The 26,453-nt window shown below is 53.5% G+C and overlaps 1 protein-coding gene across 2 annotated transcripts in view; it reads right to left on the reverse strand.

Moving 5' to 3' along the window:
* LOC138491514 (kyphoscoliosis peptidase-like) overlaps nt 1-26,453 on the reverse strand; it is a 336,578-nt gene that overhangs the window by 157,065 nt on the left and 153,060 nt on the right. For both annotated transcript variants that reach the window (XM_069618052.1, XM_069618051.1), the window contains 2 exons: nt 17,954-18,013; nt 16,586-16,645 (listed from right to left, as the gene is read on the reverse strand). In XM_069618052.1, the coding sequence (XP_069474153.1) occupies nt 16,586-16,645; nt 17,954-18,013 (120 nt within the window). The remainder of the gene's footprint in view (nt 1-16,585; nt 16,646-17,953; nt 18,014-26,453) is intronic.

Genomic DNA, 26,453 nt, shown 5'->3' on the forward strand with positions numbered 1-26,453 from the left:
GGTTCAACTTTAACAGAGAGGCTATTGGGCACACTTCTAAATTCGACTTTTCACAGAGGCTAATGAGGACATTTCTAACATGCTAACAATCCCATTTCTATCTAGATGCGACGCAAGCTAGGGTTTCGAATTCTAAGTGTGGTGCATGTTAAGAATAACATTTCTATCTAGATGCGACGCAAGCTAGAGTTAAGAATCCTGAGTGAGGCACATGCTAACAATCACATTTCTATCTAGATGCGACGCAAGCTAGGGTTCAGAATTCTAAGTGTGGTGCATGTTAAGAATACCAATTTTTATCTAGATGCGGTGCAAGCTAAAGTTCAGTTCCCTACACGTGTGGCACTAGCTAAAATTGGCAATAAGTTCATGTGCATCGTAAGGCAGTATTTGCAATCCATTTACAGTGGTCGCAAGTCTTCCTAGGTATGTCTTGATTTAAGTCTATGGCAGTCTATGCTATGGAATGTAAGGTAGAGTGACAGGGGGTTTCTGGAGTAGAGTGATTGCTCTACACCCCACCCATGCCATACTCACAGTTTTGTTGGTGTCTGGCTTCCTTTGCTTCCCCTGCGGACACCTGCAGACACGTCCTGGAGCCGCCAATGTAGGAGCCGCCCTTTGCCCCGGGCCCTTAGCCGCAAGGGCTGCCGGGCAGGGGGCTGCCCTGGAAGGGTCAGTCAAAAGGGGCCAGCAAGCCAATCAGTCCACGGGGGATGGCTGGGGGCGGGAGGAGGGAGGAGAGGGGAAGCAGGGACACGGGGCGGACAACGCTGCGGGCAGGACCCAGGGGGCTCAAGCACCAAAACAAAGCCCAGATCACAAGGCCCAGGAGGGTCGGGCTCTCACCCACGCTCACCTGAACATGCCGGGATGGAAAGGCGGTCGGGAGCTGGAATGGTGTCTAGGTTCGCCGGCTGCCTTAGAGCAGCCAATCACACCACGGGGGACGGCTGGGGGTAGGAGGAGGGAGGAGAGGGGAAGCAGGGACACAGGGTGGACAACGCTGCGGGCAGGGCCCGGGGGGCTCAAGCACCAAAACAAAGCCCAGATCACAAGGCCCAGGAGGGTCGGGCTCTCACCCACGCTCACCTGAACACGCCGGGATGGAAAGGCGGTCGGGAGCTGGGACGGTGACTAGGTTCGCCGGCTGCCTTAGAGCAGCCAATCACACCACGGGGGACGGCTGGGGGCGGGAGGAGGGAGGAGAGGGGAAGCAGGGACACGGGGCGGACAACGCTGCGGGCAGGGCCCGGGGGCTCAAGCACCAAAACAAAGCCCAGATCACAAGGCCCAAGAGGGTCGGGCTCTCACCCACGCTCACCTGAACACGCCCGGATGGAAAGGCGGTCGGGAGCTGGGACGGCGACTAGGTTCGCTGGCTGCCTTAGAGCAGCCAATCACACCACGGGGGACAGCTGGAGGCGGGAGGAGGGAGGAGAGGGGAAGCAGGGACACGGGGCGGAAAACGCTGCGGGCAGGGCCCGGGGGGGCTCAAGCACCAAAACAAAGCCCAGATCACAAGGCCCAGGAGGGTCAGGCTCTCACCCACGCTCACCTGAACATGCCGGGATTGAAAGGCGGTCGGGAGCTGGGACGGTGACTAGGTTCGCCGGCTGCCTTAGAGCAGCCAATCACACCACGGGGGACGGCTGGGGGCGGGAGGAGGGAGGAGAGAGGAGAGGGGAAGCAGGGACACGGGGCGGACAATGCTGCGGGCAGGGTCCGGGGGGCTCAAGCACCAAAACAAAGCCCAGCTCACAAGGCCCAAGAGGGTCGGGCTCTCACCCATGCTCACCTGAACACGCCCGGATGGAAAGGCGGTCGGGAGCTGGGACGGCGACTAGGTTCGCCGGCTGCCTTAGAGCAGCCAATCACACCACGGGGGATGGCTGGGGGCGGGAGGAGGGAGGAGAGGGGCAGCATGGACACAGGGCGGACAACGCTGCGGGCAGGGCCCGGCGGGCTCAAGCACCAAAACAAAGCCGAGATCACAAGGTCCAGGAGGGTCGGGCTCTCACCTGAACACGCCCGGATGGAAAGGCGGTCGGGAGCTGGGACGGCGACTAGGTTCGCCGGCTGCCTTAGAGCAGCCAATCACACCACGGGGGACGGCTGGGGGCGGGAGGAAGGAGGAGAGGGGAAGCAGGGACACGGGGCGGACAACGCTGCGGGCAGGGCCCGGGGGGCTCAAGCACCAAAACAAAGCCCAGATCACAAGGCCCAGGAGGGTCGGGCTCTCACCCACGCTCACCTGAACATGCCGGGATGGAAAGGCGGTCGGGAGCTGGAACGGTGTCTAGGTTCGCCGGCTGCCTTAGAGCAGCCAATCACACCACGGGGGACGGCTGGGGGTGGGAGGATGGAGGAGAGGGGAAGCAGGGACACAGGGTGGACAACGCTGCGGGCAGGGCCCCGGGGGCTCAAGCACCAAAACAAAGCCCAGATCACAAGGCCCAGGAGGGTCGGGCTCTCACCCACGCTCACCTGAACACGCCGGGATGGAAAGGCGGTCGGGAGCTGGGACGGTGACTAGGTTCGCCGGCTGCCTTAGAGCAGCCAATCACACCACGGGGGACGGCTGGGGGCGGGAGGAGGGAGGAGAGGGGAAGCAGGGACACGGGGCGGACAACGCTGCGGGCAGGGCCCGGGGGCTCAAGCACCAAAACAAAGCCCAGATCACAAGGCTCAAGAGGGTCGGGCTCTCACCCACGCTCACCTGAACACGCCCGGATGGAAAGGCGGTCGGGAGCTGGGACAGCGACTAGGTTCGCTGGCTGCCTTAGAGCAGCCAATCACACCACGGGGGACGGCTGGAGGCAGGAGGCGGGAGGAGAGGGGAAGCAGGGACACGGGGTGGAAAACGCTGCGGGCAGGGCCCGGGGGGGCTCAAGCACCAAAACAAAGCCCAGATCACAAGGCCCAGGAGGGTCAGGCTCTCACCCACGCTCACCTGAACATGCCGGGATTGAAAGGCGGTCGGGAGCTGGGACGGTGACTAGGTACGCCGGCTGCCTTAGAGCAGCCAATCACACCACGGGGGACGGCTGGGGGCGGGGGGAGGGAGGAGAGAGGAGAGGGGAAGCAGGGACACGGGGCGGACAATGTTGCGGGCAGGGTCCGGGGGGCTCAAGCACCAAAACAAAGCCCAGCTCACAAGGCCCAAGAGGGTCGGGCTCTCACCCACGCTCACCTGAACACGCCCGGATGGAAAGGCGGTCGGGAGCTGGGACGGCGACTAGGTTCGCCGGCTGCCTTAGAGCAGCCAATCACACCACGGGGGATGGCTGGGGGCGGGAGGAGGGAGGAGAGGGGCAGCAGGGACACGGGGCGGACAACGCTGCGGGCAGGGCACGGCGGGCTCAAGCACCAAAACAAAGCCGAGATCACAAGGTCCAGGAGGGTCGGGCTCTCACCCACGCTCACCTGAACACGCCGGGATGGAAAGGCGGTCGGGAGCTGGGACGGTGACTAGGTTCGCTGGCTGCCTTAGAGCAGCCAATCACACCACGGGGGACGGCTGGGGGCGAGAGGAGGGAGGAGAGGGGAAGCAGGGACACGGGGCGGACAACGCTGCGGGCAGGGCCCGGGGGGCTCAAGCACCAAAACAAAGCCCAGATCACAAGGCCCAAGAGGGTCAGGTTCTCACCCACGCTCACCTGGACACGCCCGGATGGAAAGGCGGTCGGGAGCTGGGACGGCGACTAGGTTCGCCGGCTGCCTTAGAGCAGCCAATCACACCACGGGGGACGGCTGGAGGTGGGAGGAGGGAGGAGAGGGGAAGCAGGGACACGGGGCGGTAAACGCTGCGGGCAGGGCCCGGGGGGGCTCAAGCACCAAAACAAAGCCCAGATCACAAGGCCCAGGAGGGTCAGGCTCTCACCCACGCTCACCTGAACATGCCGGGATTGAAAGGCGGTCGGGAGCTGGGACGGTGACTAGGTTCGCCGGCTGCCTTAGAGCAGCCAATCACACCACGGGGGACGGCTGGGGGCGGGAGGAGGGAGGAGAGAGGAGAGGGGAAGCAGGGACACGGGGCGGACAACGCTGCGGGCAGGGCCCGGGGGGCTCAAGCACCAAAACAAAGCCCAGATCACAAGGCCCAGGAGGGTTGGGCTCTCACCCACACTCACCTGAACACGCCGGGATGGAAAGGCGGTCGGGAGCTGGGACGGTGACTAGGTTCGCCGGCTGCCTTAGAGCAGCCAATCACACCACGGGGGATGGCTGGGGGCGGGAGGAGGGAGGAGAGGGGCAGCAGGGACACGGGGCGGACAATGCTGCGGGCAGGGTCCGGGGGGTTCAAGCACCAAAACAAAGCCCAGCTCACAAGGCCCAAGAGGGTCGGGCTCTCACCCACGCTCACCTGAACACGCCCGGATGGAAAGGCGGTCGGGAGCTGGGACGGCGACTAGGTTCGCCGGCTGCCTTAGAGCAGCCAATCACACCACGGGGGATGGCTGGGGGCGGGAGGATGGATGAGAGGGGCAGCAGGGACACGGGGCGGACAACGCTGCGGGCAGGGCCCGGCGAGCTCAAGCACCAAAACAAAGCCGAGATCACAAGGTCCAGGAGGGTCGGGCTCTCACCCACGCTCACCTGAACACGCCGGGATGGAAAGGCGGTCGGGAGCTGGGACGGTGACTAGGTTCGCTGGCTGCCTTAGAGCAGCCAATCACACCACGGGGGACGGCTGGGGGCGAGAGGAGGGAGGAGAGGGGAAGCAGGGACACGGGGCGGACAACGCTGCGGGCAGGGCCCGGGGGGCTCAAGCACCAAAACAAAGCCCAGATCACAAGGCCCAAGAGGGTTGGGCTCTCACCCACGCTCACCTGAACACGCCCGGATGGAAAGGCGGTCGGGAGCTGGGACGGCGACTAGGTTCGCCGGCTGCCTTAGAGCAGCCAATCACACCACGGGGGACGGCTGGGGGCGGGAGGAAGGAGGAGAGGGGAAGCAGGGACACGGGGCGGACAACGCTGCGGGCAGGGCCCGGGGGGCTCAAGCACCAAAACAAAGCCCAGATCACAAGGCCCAGGAGGGTTGGGCTCTCACCCACACTCACCTGAACACGCCGGGATGGAAAGGCGGTCGGGAGCTGGGACGGTGACTAGGTTCGCCGGCTGCCTTAGAGCAGCCAATCACACCACGGGGGACGGCTGGGGGCGGGAGGAGGGAGGAGAGGGGAAGCAGGGACACGGGGCGGACAACGCTGCGGGCAGGGCCCGGGGGGCTCAAAAACCAAAACAAAGCCCAGATCACAAGGCCCAAGAGGGTCAGGTTCTCACCCACGCTCACCTGGACACGCCCGGATGGAAAGGCGGTCGGGAGCTGGGACGGCGACTAGGTTCGCCGGCTACCTTAGAGCAGCCAATCACACCACGGGGGACGGCTGGGGGCGGGAGGAGGGAGGAGAGGGGAAGCAGGGACACGGGGCGGACAATGCTGCGGGCAGGGCCCGGGGGGCTCAAGCACCAAAACAAAGCCCAGATCACAAGTCCCAGGAGGGTCGGGCTCTCACCCACGCTCACCTGAACATGCCCGGATGGAAAGGCGGTCGGGAGCTGGGACGGTGACTAGGTTCGCCGGCTGCCTTAGAGCAGCCAATCACATCACGGGGGACGGCTGGGGGCGGGAGGAGGGAGGAGAGGGGAAGTAGGGACATGGGGCAGACAACACTGCGGGCAGGGCCCGGGGGGCTCAAGCACCAAAACAAAGCCCAGATCACAAGGCCCAAGAGGGTCGGACGCTCACCTGAACACGCCCGGATGGAAAGGCGGTCGGGAGCTGGGATGGTGACTAGGTTCGTCGGCTGCCTTAGAGCAGCCAATCACACCACGGGGGACGGCTGGGGGCTGGAGGAGGGAGGAGAGGGGAAGCAGGGACACGGGGCGGACAACGCTGCGGGCAGGGCCCGGGGGGCTCAAGCACCAAAACAAAGCCCAGATCACAAGGCCCAAGAGGGTCAGGTTCTCACCCACGCTCACCTGGACACGCCCGGATGGAAAGGCGGTCGGGAGCTGGGACGGCGACTAGGTTCGCCGGCTGCCTTAGAGCAGCCAATCACACCACGGGGGACGGCTGGAGGTGGGAGGAGGGAGGAGAGGGGAAGCAGGGACACGGGGCGGTAAACGCTGCGGGCAGGGCCCGGGGGGGCTCAAGCACCAAAACAAAGCCCAGATCACAAGGCCCAGGAGGGTCAGGCTCTCACCCACGCTCACCTGAACATGCCGGGATGGAAAGGCGGTCGGGAGCTGGGACGGTGACTAGGTTCGCTGGCTGCCTTAGAGCAGCCAATCACACCACGGGGGACGGCTGGGGGCGAGAGGAGGGAGGAGAGGGGAAGCAGGGACACGGGGCGGACAACGCTGCGGGCAGGGCCCGGGGGGCTCAAGCACCAAAACAAAGCCCAGATCACAAGGCCCAAGAGGGTCAGGTTCTCACCCACGCTCACCTGGACACGCCCGGATGGAAAGGCGGTCGGGAGCTGGGACGGCGACTAGGTTCGCCGGCTGCCTTAGAGCAGCCAATCACACCACGGGGGACGGCTGGAGGTGGGAGGAGGGAGGAGAGGGGAAGCAGGGACATGGGGCGGTAAACGCTGCGGGCAGGGCCCGGGGGGGCTCAAGCACCAAAACAAAGCCCAGATCACAAGGCCCAGGAGGGTCAGGCTCTCACCCACGCTCACCTGAACATGCCGGGATTGAAAGGCGGTCGGGAGCTGGGACGGTGACTAGGTTCGCCGGCTGCCTTAGAGCAGCCAATCACACCACGGGGGACGGCTGGGGGCGGGAGGAGGGAGGAGAGAGGAGAGGGGAAGCAGGGACACGGGGCGGACAATGCTGCGGGCAGGGTCCGGGGGGCTCAAGCACCAAAACAAAGCCCAGCTCACAAGGCCCAAGAGGGTCGGGCTCTCACCCACGCTCACCTGAACACGCCCGGATGGAAAGGCGGTCGGGAGCTGGGACGGCGACTAGGTTCGCCGGCTGCCTTAGAGCAGCCAATCACACCACGGGGGACGGCTGGGGGCGGGAGGAAGGAGGAGAGAGGAGAGGGGAAGCAGGGACACGGGGCGGACAACGCTGCGGGCAGGGCCCGGGGGGCTCAAGCACCAAAACAAAGCCCAGATCACAAGGCCCAGGAGGGTTGGGCTCTCACCCACACTCACCTGAACACGCCGGGATGGAAAGGCGGTCGGGAGCTGGGACGGTGACTAGGTTCGCCGGCTGCCTTAGAGCAGCCAATCACACCACGGGGGATGGCTGGGGGCGGGAGGAGGGAGGAGAGGGGCAGCAGGGACACGGGGCGGACAATGCTGCGGGCAGGGTCCGGGGGGCTCAAGCACCAAAACAAAGCCCAGCTCACAAGGCCCAAGAGGGTCGGGCTCTCACCCACGCTCACCTGAACACGCCCGGATGGAAAGGCGGTCGGGAGCTGGGACGGCGACTAGGTTCGCCGGCTGCCTTAGAGCAGCCAATCACACCACGGGGGATGGCTGGGGGCGGGAGGATGGATGAGAGGGGCAGCAGGGACACGGGGCGGACAACGCTGCGGGCAGGGCCCGGCGAGCTCAAGCACCAAAACAAAGCCGAGATCACAAGGTCCAGGAGGGTCGGGCTCTCACCCACGCTCACCTGAACACGCCGGGATGGAAAGGCGGTCGGGAGCTGGGACGGTGACTAGGTTCGCTGGCTGCCTTAGAGCAGCCAATCACACCACGGGGGACGGCTGGGGGCGAGAGGAGGGAGGAGAGGGGAAGCAGGGACACGGGGCGGACAACGCTGCGGGCAGGGCCCGGGGCGCTCAAGCACCAAAACAAAGCCCAGATCACAAGGCCCAAGAGGGTTGGGCTCTCACCCACGCTCACCTGAACACGCCCGGATGGAAAGGCGGTCGGGAGCTGGGACGGCGACTAGGTTCGCCGGCTGCCTTAGAGCAGCCAATCACACCACGGGGGACGGCTGGGGGCGGGAGGAAGGAGGAGAGGGGAAGCAGGGACACGGGGCGGACAACGCTGCGGGCAGGGCCCGGGGGGCTCAAGCACCAAACAAAGCCCAGATCACAAGGCCCAAGAGGGTCAGGTTCTCACCCACGCTCACCTGGACACGCCCGGATGGAAAGGCGGTCGGGAGCTGGGACGGCGACTAGGTTCGCCGGCTGCCTTAGAGCAGCCAATCACACCACGGGGGACGGCTGGAGGTGGGAGGAGGGAGGAGAGGGGAAGCAGGGACACGGGGCGGTAAACGCTGCGGGCAGGGCCCGGGGGGGCTCAAGCACCAAAACAAAGCCCAGATCACAAGGCCCAGGAGGGTCAGGCTCTCACCCACGCTCACCTGAACATGCCGGGATTGAAAGGCGGTCGGGAGCTGGGACGGTGACTAGGTTCGCCGGCTGCCTTAGAGCAGCCAATCACACCACGGGGGACGGCTGGGGGCGGGAGGAGGGAGGAGAGAGGAGAGGGGAAGCAGGGACACGGGGCGGACAATGCTGCGGGCAGGGTCCGGGGGGCTCAAGCACCAAAACAAAGCCCAGCTCACAAGGCCCAAGAGGGTCGGGCTCTCACCCACGCTCACCTGAACACGCCCGGATGGAAAGGCGGTCGGGAGCTGGGACGGCGACTAGGTTCGCCGGCTGCCTTAGAGCAGCCAATCACACCACGGGGGACGGCTGGGGGCGGGAGGAAGGAGGAGAGAGGAGAGGGGAAGCAGGGACACGGGGCGGACAACGCTGCGGGCAGGGCCCGGGGGGCTCAAGCACCAAAACAAAGCCCAGATCACAAGGCCCAGGAGGGTTGGGCTCTCACCCACACTCACCTGAACACGCCGGGATGGAAAGGCGGTCGGGAGCTGGGACGGTGACTAGGTTCGCCGGCTGCCTTAGAGCAGCCAATCACACCACGGGGGATGGCTGGGGGCGGGAGGAGGGAGGAGAGGGGCAGCAGGGACACGGGGCGGACAATGCTGCGGGCAGGGTCCGGGGGGCTCAAGCACCAAAACAAAGCCCAGCTCACAAGGCCCAAGAGGGTCGGGCTCTCACCCACGCTCACCTGAACACGCCCGGATGGAAAGGCGGTCGGGAGCTGGGACGGCGACTAGGTTCGCCGGCTGCCTTAGAGCAGCCAATCACACCACGGGGGATGGCTGGGGGCGGGAGGATGGATGAGAGGGGCAGCAGGGACACGGGGCGGACAACGCTGCGGGCAGGGCCCGGCGAGCTCAAGCACCAAAACAAAGCCGAGATCACAAGGTCCAGGAGGGTCGGGCTCTCACCCACGCTCACCTGAACACGCCGGGATGGAAAGGCGGTCGGGAGCTGGGACGGTGACTAGGTTCGCTGGCTGCCTTAGAGCAGCCAATCACACCACGGGGGACGGCTGGGGGCGAGAGGAGGGAGGAGAGGGGAAGCAGGGACACGGGGCGGACAACGCTGCGGGCAGGGCCCGGGGCGCTCAAGCACCAAAACAAAGCCCAGATCACAAGGCCCAAGAGGGTTGGGCTCTCACCCACGCTCACCTGAACACGCCCGGATGGAAAGGCGGTCGGGAGCTGGGACGGCGACTAGGTTCGCCGGCTGCCTTAGAGCAGCCAATCACACCACGGGGGACGGCTGGGGGCGGGAGGAAGGAGGAGAGGGGAAGCAGGGACACGGGGCGGACAACGCTGCGGGCAGGGCCCGGGGGGCTCAAGCACCAAAACAAAGCCCAGATCACAAGGCCCAGGAGGGTTGGGCTCTCACCCACACTCACCTGAACACGCCGGGATGGAAAGGCGGTCGGGAGCTGGGACGGTGACTAGGTTCGCCGGCTGCCTTAGAGCAGCCAATCACACCACGGGGGACGGCTGGGGGCGGGAGGAGGGAGGAGAGGGGAAGCAGGGACACGGGGCGGACAACGCTGCGGGCAGGGCCCGGGGGGCTCAAAAACCAAAACAAAGCCCAGATCACAAGGCCCAAGAGGGTCAGGTTCTCACCCACGCTCACCTGGACACGCCCGGATGGAAAGGCGGTCGGGAGCTGGGACGGCGACTAGGTTCGCCGGCTACCTTAGAGCAGCCAATCACACCACGGGGGACGGCTGGGGGCGGGAGGAGGGAGGAGAGGGGAAGCAGGGACACGGGGCGGACAATGCTGCGGGCAGGGCCCGGGGGGCTCAAGCACCAAAACAAAGCCCAGATCACAAGTCCCAGGAGGGTCGGGCTCTCACCCACGCTCACCTGAACACGCCCGGATGGAAAGGCGGTCGGGAGCTGGGACGGTGACTAGGTTCGCCGGCTGCCTTAGAGCAGCCAATCACATCACGGGGGACGGCTGGGGGCGGGAGGAGGGAGGAGAGGGGAAGCAGGGACATGGGGCAGACAACACTGCGGGCAGGGCCCGGGGGGCTCAAGCACCAAAACAAAGCCCAGATCACAAGGCCCAAGAGGGTCGGACGCTCACCTGAACACGCCCGGATGGAAAGGCGGTCGGGAGCTGGGATGGTGACTAGGTTCGTCGGCTGCCTTAGAGCAGCCAATCACACCACGGGGGACGGCTGGGGGCTGGAGGAGGGAGGAGAGGGGAAGCAGGGACAAGGGGCGGACAATGCTGCGGGCAGGGCCCGGGGGGCTCAAGCACCAAAACAAAGCCCAGATCACAAGGCCCAAGAGGGTCGGGCTCTCACCCACGCTCACCTGAACACGCCGGGATGGATATATGGATATATACTGACAGTCAGTTTGCATTTGGGGTGGTACACAATTTTGGTCGACTCTGAGCTGAGAGGGGTTTTCGGACGTCACATGGAACCCAGATTCAACATGGTTCTTTGATAGCAAGATTGTTGTCTGCACTTGCGCGTCCAAAACGATTAGCAATAATAAAATGCAAAGCGCATAAGTAACATGTAACGTTGGAAAAGGAAACGCATTTGCGGACAAAATTGCGAAACAAACTGCCATGCGTCTGCATACAAAAATGTGTATTGAGAGGTCACAAGAAGTACCCTGCATGATAGAAAATGGGATTGCGACAGTTAAGGAGATGCAAACAGAAGCAAATGTAGACGAAAAAAAAGCTTGGTCTGAGGGTACAGCAGAATTAGACATAAAGGGTTGCTGGGTAGACAAGAAGAGTCAAAAATGGATGCTGACCAATGCCTATGTAACAGCAATGGTCACGATGGCCCAAAGCCCCACACATATATTTGCTAGGAATATGATTCAGCATTTAGACACAGTATGGCAGAATCCGCACATTAGAAAAACTGCCGACAGACTGGTCCAGAACTGCATGACCTGTTTGCAACATAACATTGGAAAAGGTACAACTACTCCAGTAGGTAGTTTTGCCCCCCTCTATGCCCTTTGAAGTCATCCATTTTGACTTCATAGAAATGGAAAGGTGTCAGAATCTCAAGTACGTCCTTGTAGTGGTCTGTGAATTTAGCAAATGGGTGGAGGACTATCCGCTTAAAGGTTGCACGGCAATGAGCACAGCGAAGGTGATGTTGAAAGAATATTTCTCCCGTTTTGGCCTGCCAAGAGTCATATGGTCAGACAACGGCCCGCATTTTGTTGCCGCCGTAATACTACAGATTTGTGCAGGCCTCCAGATTGACAAGAGATTCCACTTGGCCAGACACCTGATGAGTGCCGGTCTTGTGGAACGCCATAACGGTATTTTGAAAAACAGAATTAGCAAAATATGTTCAGGGAGTCAGCTGAAGTGGCCTAATGCGCTGCCATTAGCTTTGCTGTGCATGCAAACGTCAGTACAGGCAAGGACTGGACTCTCCCCATACGAAATCGTAATGGGGAGACCCACTAATGTTTGGAGCGCCCCACAGCCTAGGCGTTTAAATGAAATTGAATACCCTTTGCTCAGCATTTATTGTAACTTGTTAACTCAGAAATTGCGTTTGATTCATCAGCAGGTGCAGGAGGCTCTTCCTGTCAAATACACCATCCCAGGGCATTGTCTGCAGCCAGGAGAAAGGGTTCTGGTGAAGAATTGTGAAGGGAAGTCTTCACTTGCACTGTGTTGGAAGGGCCCATATCAGATCCTGCTGGCGACACAGACTGCAGTCCGAGTGGATGGTCACAAGGCGTGGATCCATGCTATGCATACGAAAAGAATTCCATTCCCTTTGAAAGAGCTGCCTGATCCAAAAGAGGAGAAAGTAACAGCTGCACTCGATCTCAAAGACACCATCGCCAGTTCTCTGCCAAAAGTGCTGCCTAAGCCCGAGAAAGAGCCTGGGGAGATTGCAACAAGGGAAAAAGGGCCAAAGGTGCCTCAACCTTACCCGGCTCCAGCCGCATCATCACTCATTGCATCACAGGCTGACACTAAGCCTGCCTCTGGAACTGAAAATGCATTATTCATTGATCACACAGTACCTGGAGCAATAAGGTACAACCTACGTTCTCAAAGTCGGAAGTGATGTGATCTGCATGTTCGTTTTGCCTCTATTCTCCAACACGGATGAATTGGGAATCGGAGGCCTAGGGAAGTGGAGCGTGGGAGCTGCATCAATCTGCATCAAATTGAAAGCTCTGGAATGCGGCTTCCCGGTGCTACCTTTAAAAAGTGAATGACCAATGTGATCACCCTGTGGGGACAAGCGGGGCGCATATGGTACCAACATAACTGATGCTTGCTCTAACGTTTAGGAGCACTGTGCACAGTCACAATAAGCTTGCTACTCCTTTATCAAGCAGGCTAACGAGAACTGGCCTAGACGCTTTGCTGTTTTTGATGCTTTGCTGCTTAAATGGGTGCTGCTGTGAAGAAATTATTTGCGACGAACATTGCCGAGATAAGGATTGCAGACTATGCCTATACTTACTCCTGTCCCCTCCTGCACCAACGCTGATGATATTATAGAAATAGAGACTAAAAGGATACATAGAAGGATTTGCTGTAAGAAATATATGTTGATAATTAGGACACTATTCTGTATTCTGAGTACACTGGTCCCGATACTATGGTATCTGGAAACTGTGCATCCGTTAAACTCTCTTTTGCCTGCTACCAATATTCCTGCCACAGACAGTCTGGTCCATGTGCTCTCTTATACTCTCCCTCCATTAGAAGAAAGAGACAGAAGAGGGTATGATAATAACACATTGCTTTTGATCATGAACGTGACTCACACTATCCTGAATAAAACAAATTGTTGGGTCTGCTCCCATTTACCCCAGCATGGCGGGAAAGGAATGGGTTGGTGTGTACAGCCATTACCCCTTAATACGGCATGTTATGCATCATTGAATGCACTATTTTATGGGAAATGGAATAAGAGTGATACGGGTCAATTAGAAGGAACAAACATAGATGAGTTTGAAAGAGTGATAATGGAACCGGTGGGTTGTTCCATATTTAACAGGGCAAGGATAATTAAACCGGTGGTAAGACCAGTAGATAGACTTTTTGTGCCTTATAAATCATCTGTAATCACTTTTCACATGAATCCATCCAGTAGGGAATAGAGACAGAATACCTTTCTTAGACCTTGAAATCTGCAAAAATCAAAATAACTCACTGAGTACCACCTTATATCGCAAACCGACATCCAAAAACACTCTACTCGAGTACTCCAGTTTCCATCCATCAAGCCTCAGGAGGAACCTTCCGTATGGCCAGTTTCTACGGATTAGGCGGAATTGTTCTACACTGGTTCTACACTGGTCGAGTATGAATCTAAAAGCAAAGAACTCGCAACCCGCCTAAAAGAACGAGGATACCCCAGCCACATTGTCCGTCAAGCCAGGAAACGAGTAAAACACACCAATCAAGACTCCTGTCTCACCACAACTAAAAGAGAACAGTCTGACACCAAAATGACCTGCGTCACGACTTTCACTCCATTAAGTAATTCAATCAGAAAAGTGGTCCTTAAACACTGGGTCAAGCTCTACACTGACTCTTTCGCACCAGAGAAACCTAGATTTGCGTTCAAACGCAGCCGCAACCTAAAAGATCGCCTCGTACACACGTACACGGAAGTTGATGTCTCAAGCAGCACACAAGCCACTCTATGGAACCTGCCGCCAGTAAAAGGCCATTTCAAGTGTGGCAATTGCTCCATCTGCACACTGACGACAAACCTCAAGACAATCGATTTGAAAGGAAACTTGTCGACCCTAAATTTCTTCACCAATTGCAAAACCAAATGGTCCGTCTACATCATCAAATGCCCTTGCGATCTCATCTACGTAGGCAAATCCAAGAGAGAAATCAGACAACGCATTTGTGAACATCGGTCATGTGTACGCAACCAAGTAGAAGACAAACCCCTAGTGGCACACTTCAAAGCCATGAAACATACCCACAACGATATCTTCTGGACAATACTGCAAACAATGGGCAACCCCTTCCGTGGGGGTAATAGAGACCTTGCCCTTCGTAAACTCGAGCAGAAATGGATTTACCGGCTTGACTCTGTCAGACAAGGCTTGAATATTTCCATTGAATGGAACCTTTTCTTCAACAAATAGTTCAGGGTTCCCACATCAATGCGATAAGCTCAGCCGAATGTAAAATCTGTTGCAATACTTTTTCCTGTAACCACTAAGTCTGCACCATTTGTTTCCGAAACATCGCAATCGGTCCTTTAAACATGTACCATTGTTGCAACTACACCAATCATTTGTATTGTTACATTGATGATTCTCTCTTACCCCACCTGTGCTTTTTCATGATTTTTCATGTTTTTTCATGCTCAGATGCTTTGCAACTATGTCATTGTAGCCGTACCAAGTACATATTCCTTCTTGGTATAATTATATTGATGACTCTCGCATACCTCTTTGTACATTTAATGTTTTGGATGTTTTACAACTCTGTTTCTGAATTACCAGAATTGTTTATCCTAAGGTCTCCAGATGAGATTACGTTTGTGTTAACTATTATGACAAAACACTAGCTCATGTTCATTTCAAACAGTGTACGACCTTCCGACCAACTCACATACAAATTTCAGTCATACATGACTATGCGTGTTCTCTTGTACCTAAATACTGAGTTCATGCACTATTGACTTTGGTTTGCCCGAGGACTGATGCCCGAGCGCTAGGCATGCACTCAGACACTGCACTTGTGCACATGCGCGATCGCGCCCTGTCTTAGCCTCATTCTGGTTAAATAACTGTCCTCTAGGGCACACATGCGCACAAACTGCCTGCAGTGATACAGCTCTTTCTCAGTTCGGCACAGGTAAGAACTAGTCCGCTCACGTTTTTGATTCACTGCTGCTTTTTCAGCGCTTATCTACCAAGCGTCTGGACTCTCACTCTTTGATCCTGAGTTCAATGTTAATCGACACAAACTGATTATGACCTAGCCACCTTCCCTCGGCCGCCATTACAATTTCACAGGGCAATTATAACAACAGTCCTCCCGAACTCCTGCACCAACCGCACGGCTAAGTTCCTTGCACCTTGATGCATTTTTAAACACTTGGTGACCCAGTCACGTCTCTTTGGCCGATTTTTGTAAACAACCACATAAGCACGTTTATCAGCCTTATTTATGGATTTAAAACCCAAGAAGGTCATTCATTAGATGGACTTCACTCGAAAACTAATCACTAAACCCACGCACGACAAGATCTTACCTGTACCCCAATTTTCTAATACAACCGCTAATTACTGCACTGTCATCTTTTGACCCCCTTCAAAATAGATTTGGGCATCTGACTTTCGCAGACTGCCCCCCCCCAGCCATATTAATCGACAGCTGGGCAAACAAGACCACCGCCATGGCGTCAACTTACTTGCACATGGTAGGTCGACTCCTTGCAGCTCTACTTTCATTATTTGTCAAATCTTGCATCACCGTTTCTAAATGCGTTCTCCATTCTTAAACTATAGGATGACGCTCTTCTTACTTAACCAAGTCCGACCACGACTTGATGTCCTGAAGACAGTTCGGTACTACTTTGCATTGCAGCTTCATTTCATCCAGCCACTGCCCTTTGTAACCTACCGAACCAGAAACACCAATTAATGTGTCAACAACGTTAAATGTATTGTGAATGTAAACAATATATGGAATATTTTGTCACTACTTTATGATTACTAACTCACCGATATGCAAACTATAAATGTACTTCAAGTATGCATATACTATGTGCCACGGCACATAAAGAATTCTGTAAATATGTCTTCCTGTCAAAATAAATCTTCCTGTTTTTTTAACTCCACGGTGACCTCTTTTTCAAGCTGGTATTCTCCTAGCTCTCCTGCAAGGAGTATTGTGACCCCCTGTCACGCCTTAGGCCTGGGTAGCCACTGACTCTACTCCTCTGTATCTCTGTACCTCTCAACCCTCTAGAGTCAGGCCCCCAACAAAAAAGAGGGTTCTGCCCATTTTTTCTTCCATCACCCTTTTACAGACATGTATTGACTGATTTTAGTCAAAGTCAATTTAAAGTCAACCTTTTAATAACTTTTGTTTCTCAAAAGTGTTAAAACCATCAGTATCATAAAGTTTATGTAAAACGATGATTACAGTTTTCTGAGTGCATTCGGAGGACCCTATTCAGGTCTCTTCTCTGCAGTCCATTGCAGAAAAAAATAAAATCCAGGGAATACATGTGCATATTTACCTTCTATATCCTGCGAAGTGTCATTCGCTGTCTCATCCTCGTAATGAACTCCGGCACTAACTTTGGGGGAAAAAAGAGACACTTATTAAAATGCAAGGTTCCTTCTGTATGCCAAAGACTCTCCTAAAATGATTGGGAATATGGGAGTTTGTCACCAATGACCCACATGAGGATTCCTCATAATCCAGCTGCTTGGCAAGGAACCCGGGGTACTGGCATTCTTAGTGATTCTGGAGATATTAAGCTGGAAGTCAGTGGCCACAGTCTGGCACAACAGAATTCTGCAGGGCAAGGCTAAGCTGCGGGGTAATGGGAATCCATCTTCATGGCTCGGAGGGCGGGGGGGGGGGAACTGTTGATCTATAAGAGCCCACAAGGGGATGTCGGGTAGGCCTGATCAAAACTGATCAAGGAATATCCCAGACCTGTGTTCACTGTATGGGGTTATCTTCCTAACCCTAAACAAACAGGCAATCCTTAGGTTTTCTTTGATCACTTAGTGGGCGCTATGGTCCAGCAAACCAGGTCACCACTTAGTGGAGAGGTGGTAGACATGAATACAGGGTAACAGTATTACATTTAATAAAGACATGCCGACACAGAGGCATTATGAAAATAGTGTTTATATTTTGTAAAAGGTAACAGGTTACTAATTTGGGTTCAGAAGACTGATTGTGATTTCTTACAGCATGGTCCCTTGTCAACCGGAAACACTAATATAAGCCAGGGTCAAAGGGTACCATGTTTGGCACTTCATACCTCCGTGTGAAACAGTTTAAGGATTTGCATAGCCTCAACCAGGATTCAGTCTCTCACTGGGAATACAACCAGGAAGTGGTTGGGGGAAAAGCTTCACGCCAGATGCATGCCCCACTCCCCTGGCTTTCCAGTGCTATGCCTGGCAGAGAGGTGTGGCCCGTTCAAGGTCACTGCAATGGATGGCATCCTGTCGTCTCTGGCAGGTGGCCCTAATGCTTGAAACTTTTTGAGTCAAATGACAGCAAAAGCCCGGAAAATGTGGATGATTGCATATCACTGAATCATTTTGAGCAGGACTAGAGGACGGGTGGGGCGTAGGTCTTTTGTATGAGCTTGGGCTGGCAGAAGCACCATAAGGGATGGAGAATTACTGCATTGAATTGGTTTATCAAGTCCTGATGTTGCTTTAAAAACATTTTGGAGAATATACCAATTGGATAGAAATCTCAAATCAGAATATTATTAAATTCTAGAAAAGCGCCATTACCCAGAAAACGCATGTTTAAGTGTGAAAGAAAATAATATAAAAATGCATTTCGAATACCGAGGTTCGTAATAGTTAGATCAACAATTGTTAAGCAGTTCTCATATTTCTATCTCACCAATTACCTTTATTTCTGTGTAAGACCAGGGAGTCTTGCTGCCGTTTATGTTGCTTCTGCTGAGAACCTTCAAGGACAAAATATGCAGTCAGGTTGGCTTCTTGTATTGCCATTTCAGAGTACAATATGTATATCCATAAACAGCCAAGTATTCTGCACTTTCAGTACTACCTATTTTGAAAGCCAACTCACACTGCTATTATATATCTATTAAAAGAACATCTTACAACATTGAACATGTGTGTGGTCTTCAGTCACTTAGGTCCCAATTCACAAATAATCAAAGTGCATTTTGCGTAGGTCACTGTATTTACAAAGGTAACCTGTGCGCTAGCACCAATGATGTGTGTGCGGCCCACCTGTCATACACTGTCCAAAACCAGTATATGATAGGCACCAAATGCCATAATGGCGCTAGGAGCTCATTTCCCCATGGTTTATTTTTAAAGATCCTATCATTATGAAATGTGAAAAATAAACAAAAAAACACTGCCATCCCTGTTTGAGGAATAGAAATGCAAGTGCAACAGTTCATACCACGGCTATTCTCTTTGAATAAAAATGAACAATAGTTGCAGAAAATCCCCTTCTATGCATTGCGCATTTTGAGAACAGACAAAGAGGGATGCTTTTCTAAACTCATGCCATTTGTGTGCCAGGATGCCCTTTTAAAATAGGTAGAAATTGCTCCTGCCGTTTCCTTGTTTTCTTATTTGCGAGCAAGAGGCTGTGTGTGAGACGGGAGCAAACATGAATCTGAATGTGGGCATCCGGGACGTGCATATTCAGAAGCACTTTGTGAATCATCGGCTACTTTTTTGACAAAAGGGAAGAAAGTGTCGTTGAGCATCCTTTCAGTTCCATCAGAAAACTTTGCTGAATCAAGGTTAGTTCACAGTAGTGGAAGATGATGACTCGCTGTGGGTCCCGGCACAGTACCAGGCGAACAAGAGTCGATTAGGTCAATGGAACAAAAAAAGGAAATTCTGACACTGGTCTATGGCAGCGCCATCAGAAGAGCTCACTTGAAGCCATCCATTTGGGCCCTAAAATCTGGCTCCATTGTAAGGGAGAGAGGATCCAAGATGCTGCTTGGCGTAGGGCGCCACAAAACCTTGCACCTGACCGGATTGAGCAGTAGTAAAGGTTTAACTGGGAGGTCAAGGCAGAACTGTAGGGACTCGGAACGTCAGCAGATGGGCGCGATAGCTAGAGACAATTACCAGTTGCAAAAAACTGTTAGACAAAAGACTACGATTCCAGATTTTACCGGATAACATAAGAAATAAAATAAAAGCAATTCATTTGGAAATGTGAAACCACTGACAGCGCCAAGTGTGAGATTGAAATCTGATGATATATGTGAAGATCCAGCTGTTACACGTGAGACCACAATCATCTGGCCAAGGTAAGCTGAGAAGTCCACTGCTAAGTGTGATGTTGTGGAACACTGCTTAACTTCACATTGTAGCACACCTGAGGCGCAATATTGTAATGGTGGTAACATTTACTGACACTGGGGGTTGCAAGCAGGACCCATCCTCTAACGTGGGGCAAGGAGAAGTGGACTTTACATCCAGAAAGGTTTTGAAAAAATGGAGAATAAAAAAGCTATCTGTATACCCTGCCTTCAATTTAGGACTTCTTGTGGCATTCTCTCCATAGAATGGAGAGGGGGAAACAATAGAAGGGAGCCCTGGAATGAAAAGAGGAAACAATAGAAGGGAGCCTGGAATGGAGAGAGGAAAGAATAGAAGGGAGCCTTGGAATGGAGAGAGGAAACAATAGAAGGGAGCCTGGAATGGAGAGAGGAAAGAATAGAAGGGAGCCCTGGAATGGAAAGAGGAAAGAATAGAAGGGAGGCCTCGGATGGAGAGAGGAAACAATACAACAGAGCCCTGGAATGGAAAGAGGAAAGAATAGAAGGGAGCCCTGGAATGGAAAGAGGAAAGAATAGTAGGGAGCCTTGGAATGGAGAGAGGAAACTATAGAAGGGAGCACTGGAATGGAGAGAGGAAAGAGTAGAAGGGAGCCTTGGAATGGAGAGAGAGGAAAGAGTAGAAGGGAGTCCTGGAATGGAGAGGAAAGAATAGAAGGGAGCCCTGGAATGGAGAGAGGAAAGAATAGAAGGGAGTCCTGGAATGGAGAGGAAAGAATGGAAGGGAGCCCTGGAATGGAGAGAGGAAAGAATAGAAGGGAGCCTTGGAATGGAGAGAGGAAAGAATAGAAGGGAGCCCTGGAATGGGGAGAGGAAAGAATAGAAGGGAGCCCTGGAATGGAAAGAGGAAAGAATAGTAGGGAGCCTTGGAATGGAGAGAGGAAACCACAGAAGGGAGCCCTGGAATGGAGAGAGGAAAGAGTAGAAGGAAGCCTTGGAATGGAGAGAGAGGAAAGAATAGAAGGGAGCCCTGGAATGGAGAGAGGAAAGAGTAGAAGGGAGCCTTGGAATGGAGAGAGAGGAAAGAATAGAAGGGAGCCCTGGAATGGAGAGAGGGAAGAGTAGAAGGGAGCCTTGGAATGGAGAGAGAGGAAAGAATAGAAGGGAGCCCTGGAATGGAGAGGAAAGAATAGAAGGGAGCCCTGGAATGGAGAGAGGAAAGAATAGAAGGGAGCCTTGGAATGGAGAGAGAGGAAAGAATAGAAGGGAGGCCTGGAATGGAGAGAGAGGAAAGAATAGAAGGGAGCCCTGGAATGGAGAGAGGAAAGAATAGAAGGGAGGCCTGGAATGGAGAGAGAGGAAAGAATCGAAGGGAGCCCTGGAATGGAGAGAGGAAAGAGTGGAAGGGAGCCTTGGAATGGAGAGAGAGGAAAGAATAGAAGGGAGCTCTGGAATGGAGAGGAAAGAATAGAAGGGAGCCCTGGAATGGAGAGAGGAAAGAATAGAAGGGAGCCTTGGAATGGAGAGGAAAGAATAGAAGGGAGCCCTGGAATGGAGAGAGGAAAGAATAGAAGGGAGCCCTGGAATGGAGAGAGGAAAGAATAGAAGGGAGCCTTGGAATGGAGAGAGGAAACAATACAACGGAGCCCTGGAATGGAAAGAGGAAACAATAGAAGGGAGGCCTGGAATGGAGAGAGGAAAGAATAGAAGGGAGGCCTGGAATGGAGAGGAAAGAATAGAAGGGAGGCCTGGAATGGAGATGGGAAATAATAGAAGGGAGCCCTAGAATGGAGAGAGGAAAGAATAGAAGTGAGCCTTGGATTGGAGAGAGGAAAGAATAGAAGGGAGCCCTGGAATGGAGAGAGGAAAGAATAGAATGGAGAGGAGATAGGGAATATAGGGGAGCCCTGGAATGGAGAGGAGATAGAGAATAGATGGGAGCCCTGGAATGGAGAGAGGAAAGAATAGAAGGCAGCCCTGGAATGGAGAGGAGATAGAGAATATATGGGAGCCCTGGAATGGAGAGGAGATAGAGAATAGGTGGGAGCCCTGGAATGGAGAGAGGAAAGAATAGAAGGGAGCCCTAGAATGGAGAGGAGATAGGGAATATATGGGAGCCCTGGAATGGAGAGGACATAGAGAATAGATGGGAGCCCTGGAATGGAGAGAGGAAAGAATAGAAGGCAGCCCTGGAATGGAGATGGGAAATAATAGAAGGGAGCCTTGGAATGGAGAGGGGAAATAATAGAAGGGAGCCTTGGAATGGAGAGGAAAGAATAGAAGGGAGCCCTGGAATGGAGAGAGGAAAGAATAGAAGGGAGCCCTGGAATGGAGAGGAAAGAATAGAAGGGAGCCCTGGAATGGAGAGAGGAAAGAATAGAAGGGAGCCTTGGAATGGAGAGAGGAAACAATACAACTGAGCCCTGGAATGGAAAGAGGAAACAATAGAAGGGAGGCCTGGAATGGAGAGAGGAAAAAATAGAAGGGAGGCTTGGAATGGAGATGGGAAATAATAGAAGGGAGCCCTGGAATGGAGAGAGGAAATAATAGAAGGGAGCCTTGGAATGGACAGAGGAAAGAATAGAAGGGAGCCTTGGATTGGAGAGAGGAAAGAATAGAAGGGAGCCCTGGAATGGAGAGGAAAGAATAGAAGGGAGCCCTGGAATGGAGAGAGGACATAGTAGAAGGGAACCTTGGAATGTAGAGGGGAAATAATAGAAGGGAGCCCTGGAATGGAGAAGAGGAAAGAATAGAAGGGATCCCTGAAATGGAGAGAGGAAAGAGTAGAAGGGAGCCTTGGAATGGAGGGAGGAAAGAATAGAAGGAAGCCCTGGAATCGAGAGAGGAAAGAGTAGAAGGAAGCCTTGAAACGGAGAGAGGAAAGAATGGAAGGCAGCCCTGGAATGGAGAGAGGAAAGAATAGAAGGGAGCCCTGGAATGGAGAGGAGATAGAGAATAGATTGGAGCCCTGGAATGGAGAGAGGAAAGAATAGAAGGCAGCCCTGGAATGGAGATGGGAAATAATAGAAGGGAGCCTTGGAATGGAGAGGGGAAATAATAGAAGGGAGCCCTGGAATGGAGAGGAGATAGAGAATAGATGGGAGCCCTGGAATGGAGAGAGGAAAGAATAGAAGGCAGCCCTGGAATGGAGAGAGGAAAGAATAGAAGGGAGCCCTGGGATGGAGAGGAGATAGAGAATAGATGGGAACCCTGGAATGGAGAGAGGAAAGAATAGAAGGCAGCGCTGGAATGGAGATGGGAAATAATAGAAGGGAGCCTTGGAATGGAGAGGGGAAATATGAGAAGGGAGCTCTGGAATGGAGAGGAGATCGGGAATATATGGGAGCCCTGGAATGGAGAGGAGATAGAGAATAGATGGGAGCCCTGGAATGGAGAGCGGAAAGAATAGAAGGCAGCCCTGGAATGGAGAGGAGATAGAGAATAGATGGGAGCCCTGGAATGGAGAGGAGATAGAGAATAGATGGGAGCCCTGGAATGGAGAGGAGATAGGGAATATATGGGAGCCCTGGAATGGAGAGGAGATAGAGAATAGATGGGAGCCCTGGAATGGAGAGAGGAAAGAATAGAAGGCAGCCCTGGAATGGAGATGAGAAATAATAGAAGGGAGCCTTGGAATGGAGAGGGGAAATAATAGAAGGGAGCCCTGGAATGGAGAGGAGATAGGGAATATATGGGAGCCCTGGAATGGAGTGGAGATAGAGAATAGATGGGAGCCCTGGAATGGAGAGAGGAAGGAATAGAGGGCAGCCCTGGAATGGAGATGGGAAATAATAGAAGGGAGCCTTGGAATGGAGAGGGGAAATAATAGAAGGGAGCCCTAGAATGGAGAGGAGATAGGGAATATATGGGAGCCCTGGAATGGAGAGGAGATAGGGAATACATGTGAGCCCTGGAATGGAAAGAGGAAAGAATGTAGCAATCACCCCACGTTGGGGGGCGTATATTGCTGGTAATGGACTGCCTGCCCAAGGCTAGGCAGGCCGAAGTGAAACAAGGGTCTCAGCAAGGGCTGTGAGCCGTTACCAGCCATGTACATCTCCTGACCAGGGGGTGTTGGCTATTCGCACCCTGGGGTTGGCATGGGCTCTGCACACATTGTGCAAGTGGCATTACCTATAAAAAAACAAGACGGCCATCACCATAGGCAAAAGGACTTCGTCCCTTTTCTGTTTCCAAGGCGGCCACAGGCGGGAGGAGCGCTGGGACATGAGCACAACACTCCGGGCCAGCAGGTAATGTGGGAAGAAAGGGAGGGCTGGGGAAACGGTGCTCCCTGTTGCCTCCCCACAATCAAGATGGCGCCGACCGGGGAAGGTCCTCGGGGGGCTGGAAAATTCAGGCAGTACACTGTGTTCTCGCCCGCATTTCCAGCAACCTAATTGGGTGACCGCTCCTCCTCGGGTGCACTTCGAAAAGAGCACTGGAATGGAAAGGGGAAGAATAGAAGGGAGCTGTGGAATGGAAAGGGGAATGGACAGAAGGGAGCCCTGGAATGGAGAGGGGGGACATCAGAAGGTTCCCCTGGAATGGAGAGGTGGTAAAGAATAGAAGGGATCTCTGGAATGGAAATGAGGGAAAGAATAGAAGGAAGCCTTGTAATGGAGAGGGGGAGGGACAATAAACAGGAGCACTGGAAGGTAGAGAGAAAACAAGTACAGATCTCAGTACTGGCAATACAATTAGACGTGCAGAGAGGAGGCGAGTAAGCAGTGTTACAACGTAGAAGCTAATGCACAGGATTGGAAACGGAGATATAGGGAGCCCGAGAACACATAAGAAGAGCAAGGAGGTAGCTTCGGAATAGGAGAAGCAGAAGAATAGGATGGAGAGTGATTAGTAAGTGTCAGGGAGAAGGGGGATGACAAGAATGAAGAAAGTTTCAAAAGTGATTCTGTGCTAACTCTCTTGAGAAAGGCGTTGCTGTGACACAGCGATAAACTTGAAAACATCAAAAGACACCAGCGGATCAAACGTGAATACGGGATTTCCATGCAGTTTTTTTTAACTGTGGACAGCTCGGAGTCCTCCAAGATGTATTAATCGAATTAGTATAGCTGTAAAGCAGACCATGCAAACAGAGATGTCGGGCCACGGACCAGAGTATGTAAACAGCACTTAATGAAAGAAATTATTGTTTTGTTACATTTAATATTTATCTGATTCCCTTTGTCATCTGTGTTGTGAAATATTTTTTAGATTGTTCATCAAACTCTTTTTTTTTATAACATATTTTTATTGAGAGAGTAGGTCAGCAGCAAGATACATCAGCAGCAAGATACAATATTAACATGTCAGAACATAGCTTGATCAATTTACAGCCTTCAATTTAAGGGAGGGGGGAGGGGAAGACATCACAGATCATAGACATGAGAGCAACCAGTACAAGAGTAATAAACATTGCAAGTCAAGGCGAGGACCTAGGTGTTACATCAGGGTCTGAGTCCAGGCCGCACAGATAGAAGCGTAGCAATGGCCAGATACCTTTGGGGCGACATAGTGCCGGAACCGACAATACAAATAATTCCTCGTCATCATTTACCATACAAAGGTCTTTTAAGAAAGTGGCTGTGGTTGGGGCGGTGGAGGACTTCCAACATTTAAGAATACAACGTTTGGCAATGATACAAGAAATGTTAAATAATCGCCTCGTGGTTTCCTTCACTTTGCCTATATCGCCCAACAGGTATTTCAAGGGGGAGAGAGTCGCCGGGAAGGCTGTGATATCTTCAAGGAGCTTCGCAACTTCCTTCCAGAACTCCGCTATTAGCGGACATGACCAGTACATATGATAAGGCCCCGCATTGGGGGTGTCACACTTAGGGCAGGCACCTGTGCAATTTTCCACAAATTTAGCTAATCTAGCCGGGGAATAGTGTAATTGGTTTAAAACTTTGAACTGAATCAGCCGGAGCCCAGCATTCATGGACACTGATCGAGTAAGCTGACAGTACCGGGCCCAGCGGACCTCATCTATTTGAGTGCCCACGTCTCGCTCCCAGATTTCTTTCATCGTATTGCACGATGGGGAGTGGGTCTGAACCAATGAATATAGCATAGAGACCTCCTTGCTTCGACCGTCCATTGACACTATTGATCTAATGCATGCATGGGATTGGGGTTCTTGTGGAAATGTCGGCCACTTCGCCGAGAAAGCAGCCCTCATCCTGTAATATTGAAGGCGTTTAAGTTGGCCCCTCCCACCGCTTCAGTAAAAGTCGTGAGGTCACAGAACTCACCGTCCGGGAACATGTCGTGTAGTGTGAAAAGCTTGTTAGGGTCCCAGGATTGCTGGAGGGCTCGGTCAAATGTGGGGGAAATGCTACAGAAGTCCCACAGGGGGACTTCCGGGTCATAGGGGGATTCCAGTCCTAGTCTCTTGTAAAGTCTAGCCCAAGCATGAGAGGTCGTGTATACCGGATCGAACGGGCATATGTCCCCATAGCTTGGATTAAGAAGGACTGAGCGTATGTTGTTTGGGCGAACAGAGTGCTTTTCGATCAATATGTGGGGGGCAGTGTCCTCTGGGTCGAACCAATGTTTTGCAAATTGCGCTTGCGCGCATAAATAATAAAGCTCGAAGTCTGGTGCCGCGATGCCTCCCTGTACGAAAGGCTCAACCATCTTATCCCAACCCATCCTGGCAGTTTTACCATTCCAAATAAACGAGGAGGCAAGTGATTTAAGTTTCGAGAAAAAGGGTTTACCAGGCCAAAGTGGGATGTTATTGAAGTAATATAGGAGCTTGGGGAGAACCACCATTTTAAGTAGCGCAACTCTGCCATACAGGGATAGTGGAAGGCTAGCCCACATCTGAAATTTGGATGAAAGGGTTGACAACAGTTCCCCGTGGTTATGTGTATAACAGGGTTTTATCTCTGGCGACCATTATCCCTAAGTAACGTACCTTGGTGGGGGCAGGTCTAAATCCCTCTATTTCAGCTAGGTCTCCCGTGCCGTCAGTAAGGGGAAATATTTCTGACTTCGGTATATTAATTCTATAACCCGAGTGATCTGAGAATTCATGTATGTCGGACATGATGTGTTGCACGTTTTCTTTGGGGTCACGGACATATAAAAGGGTGTCGTCAGCATAAAGTGATATTATCTG

This window comes from Ambystoma mexicanum, chromosome 10, assembly GCF_040938575.1.
Source record: "Ambystoma mexicanum isolate Mex_15411 chromosome 10, UKY_AmexF1_1, whole genome shotgun sequence".
Lineage (NCBI taxonomy): Eukaryota > Metazoa > Chordata > Amphibia > Caudata > Ambystomatidae > Ambystoma > Ambystoma mexicanum.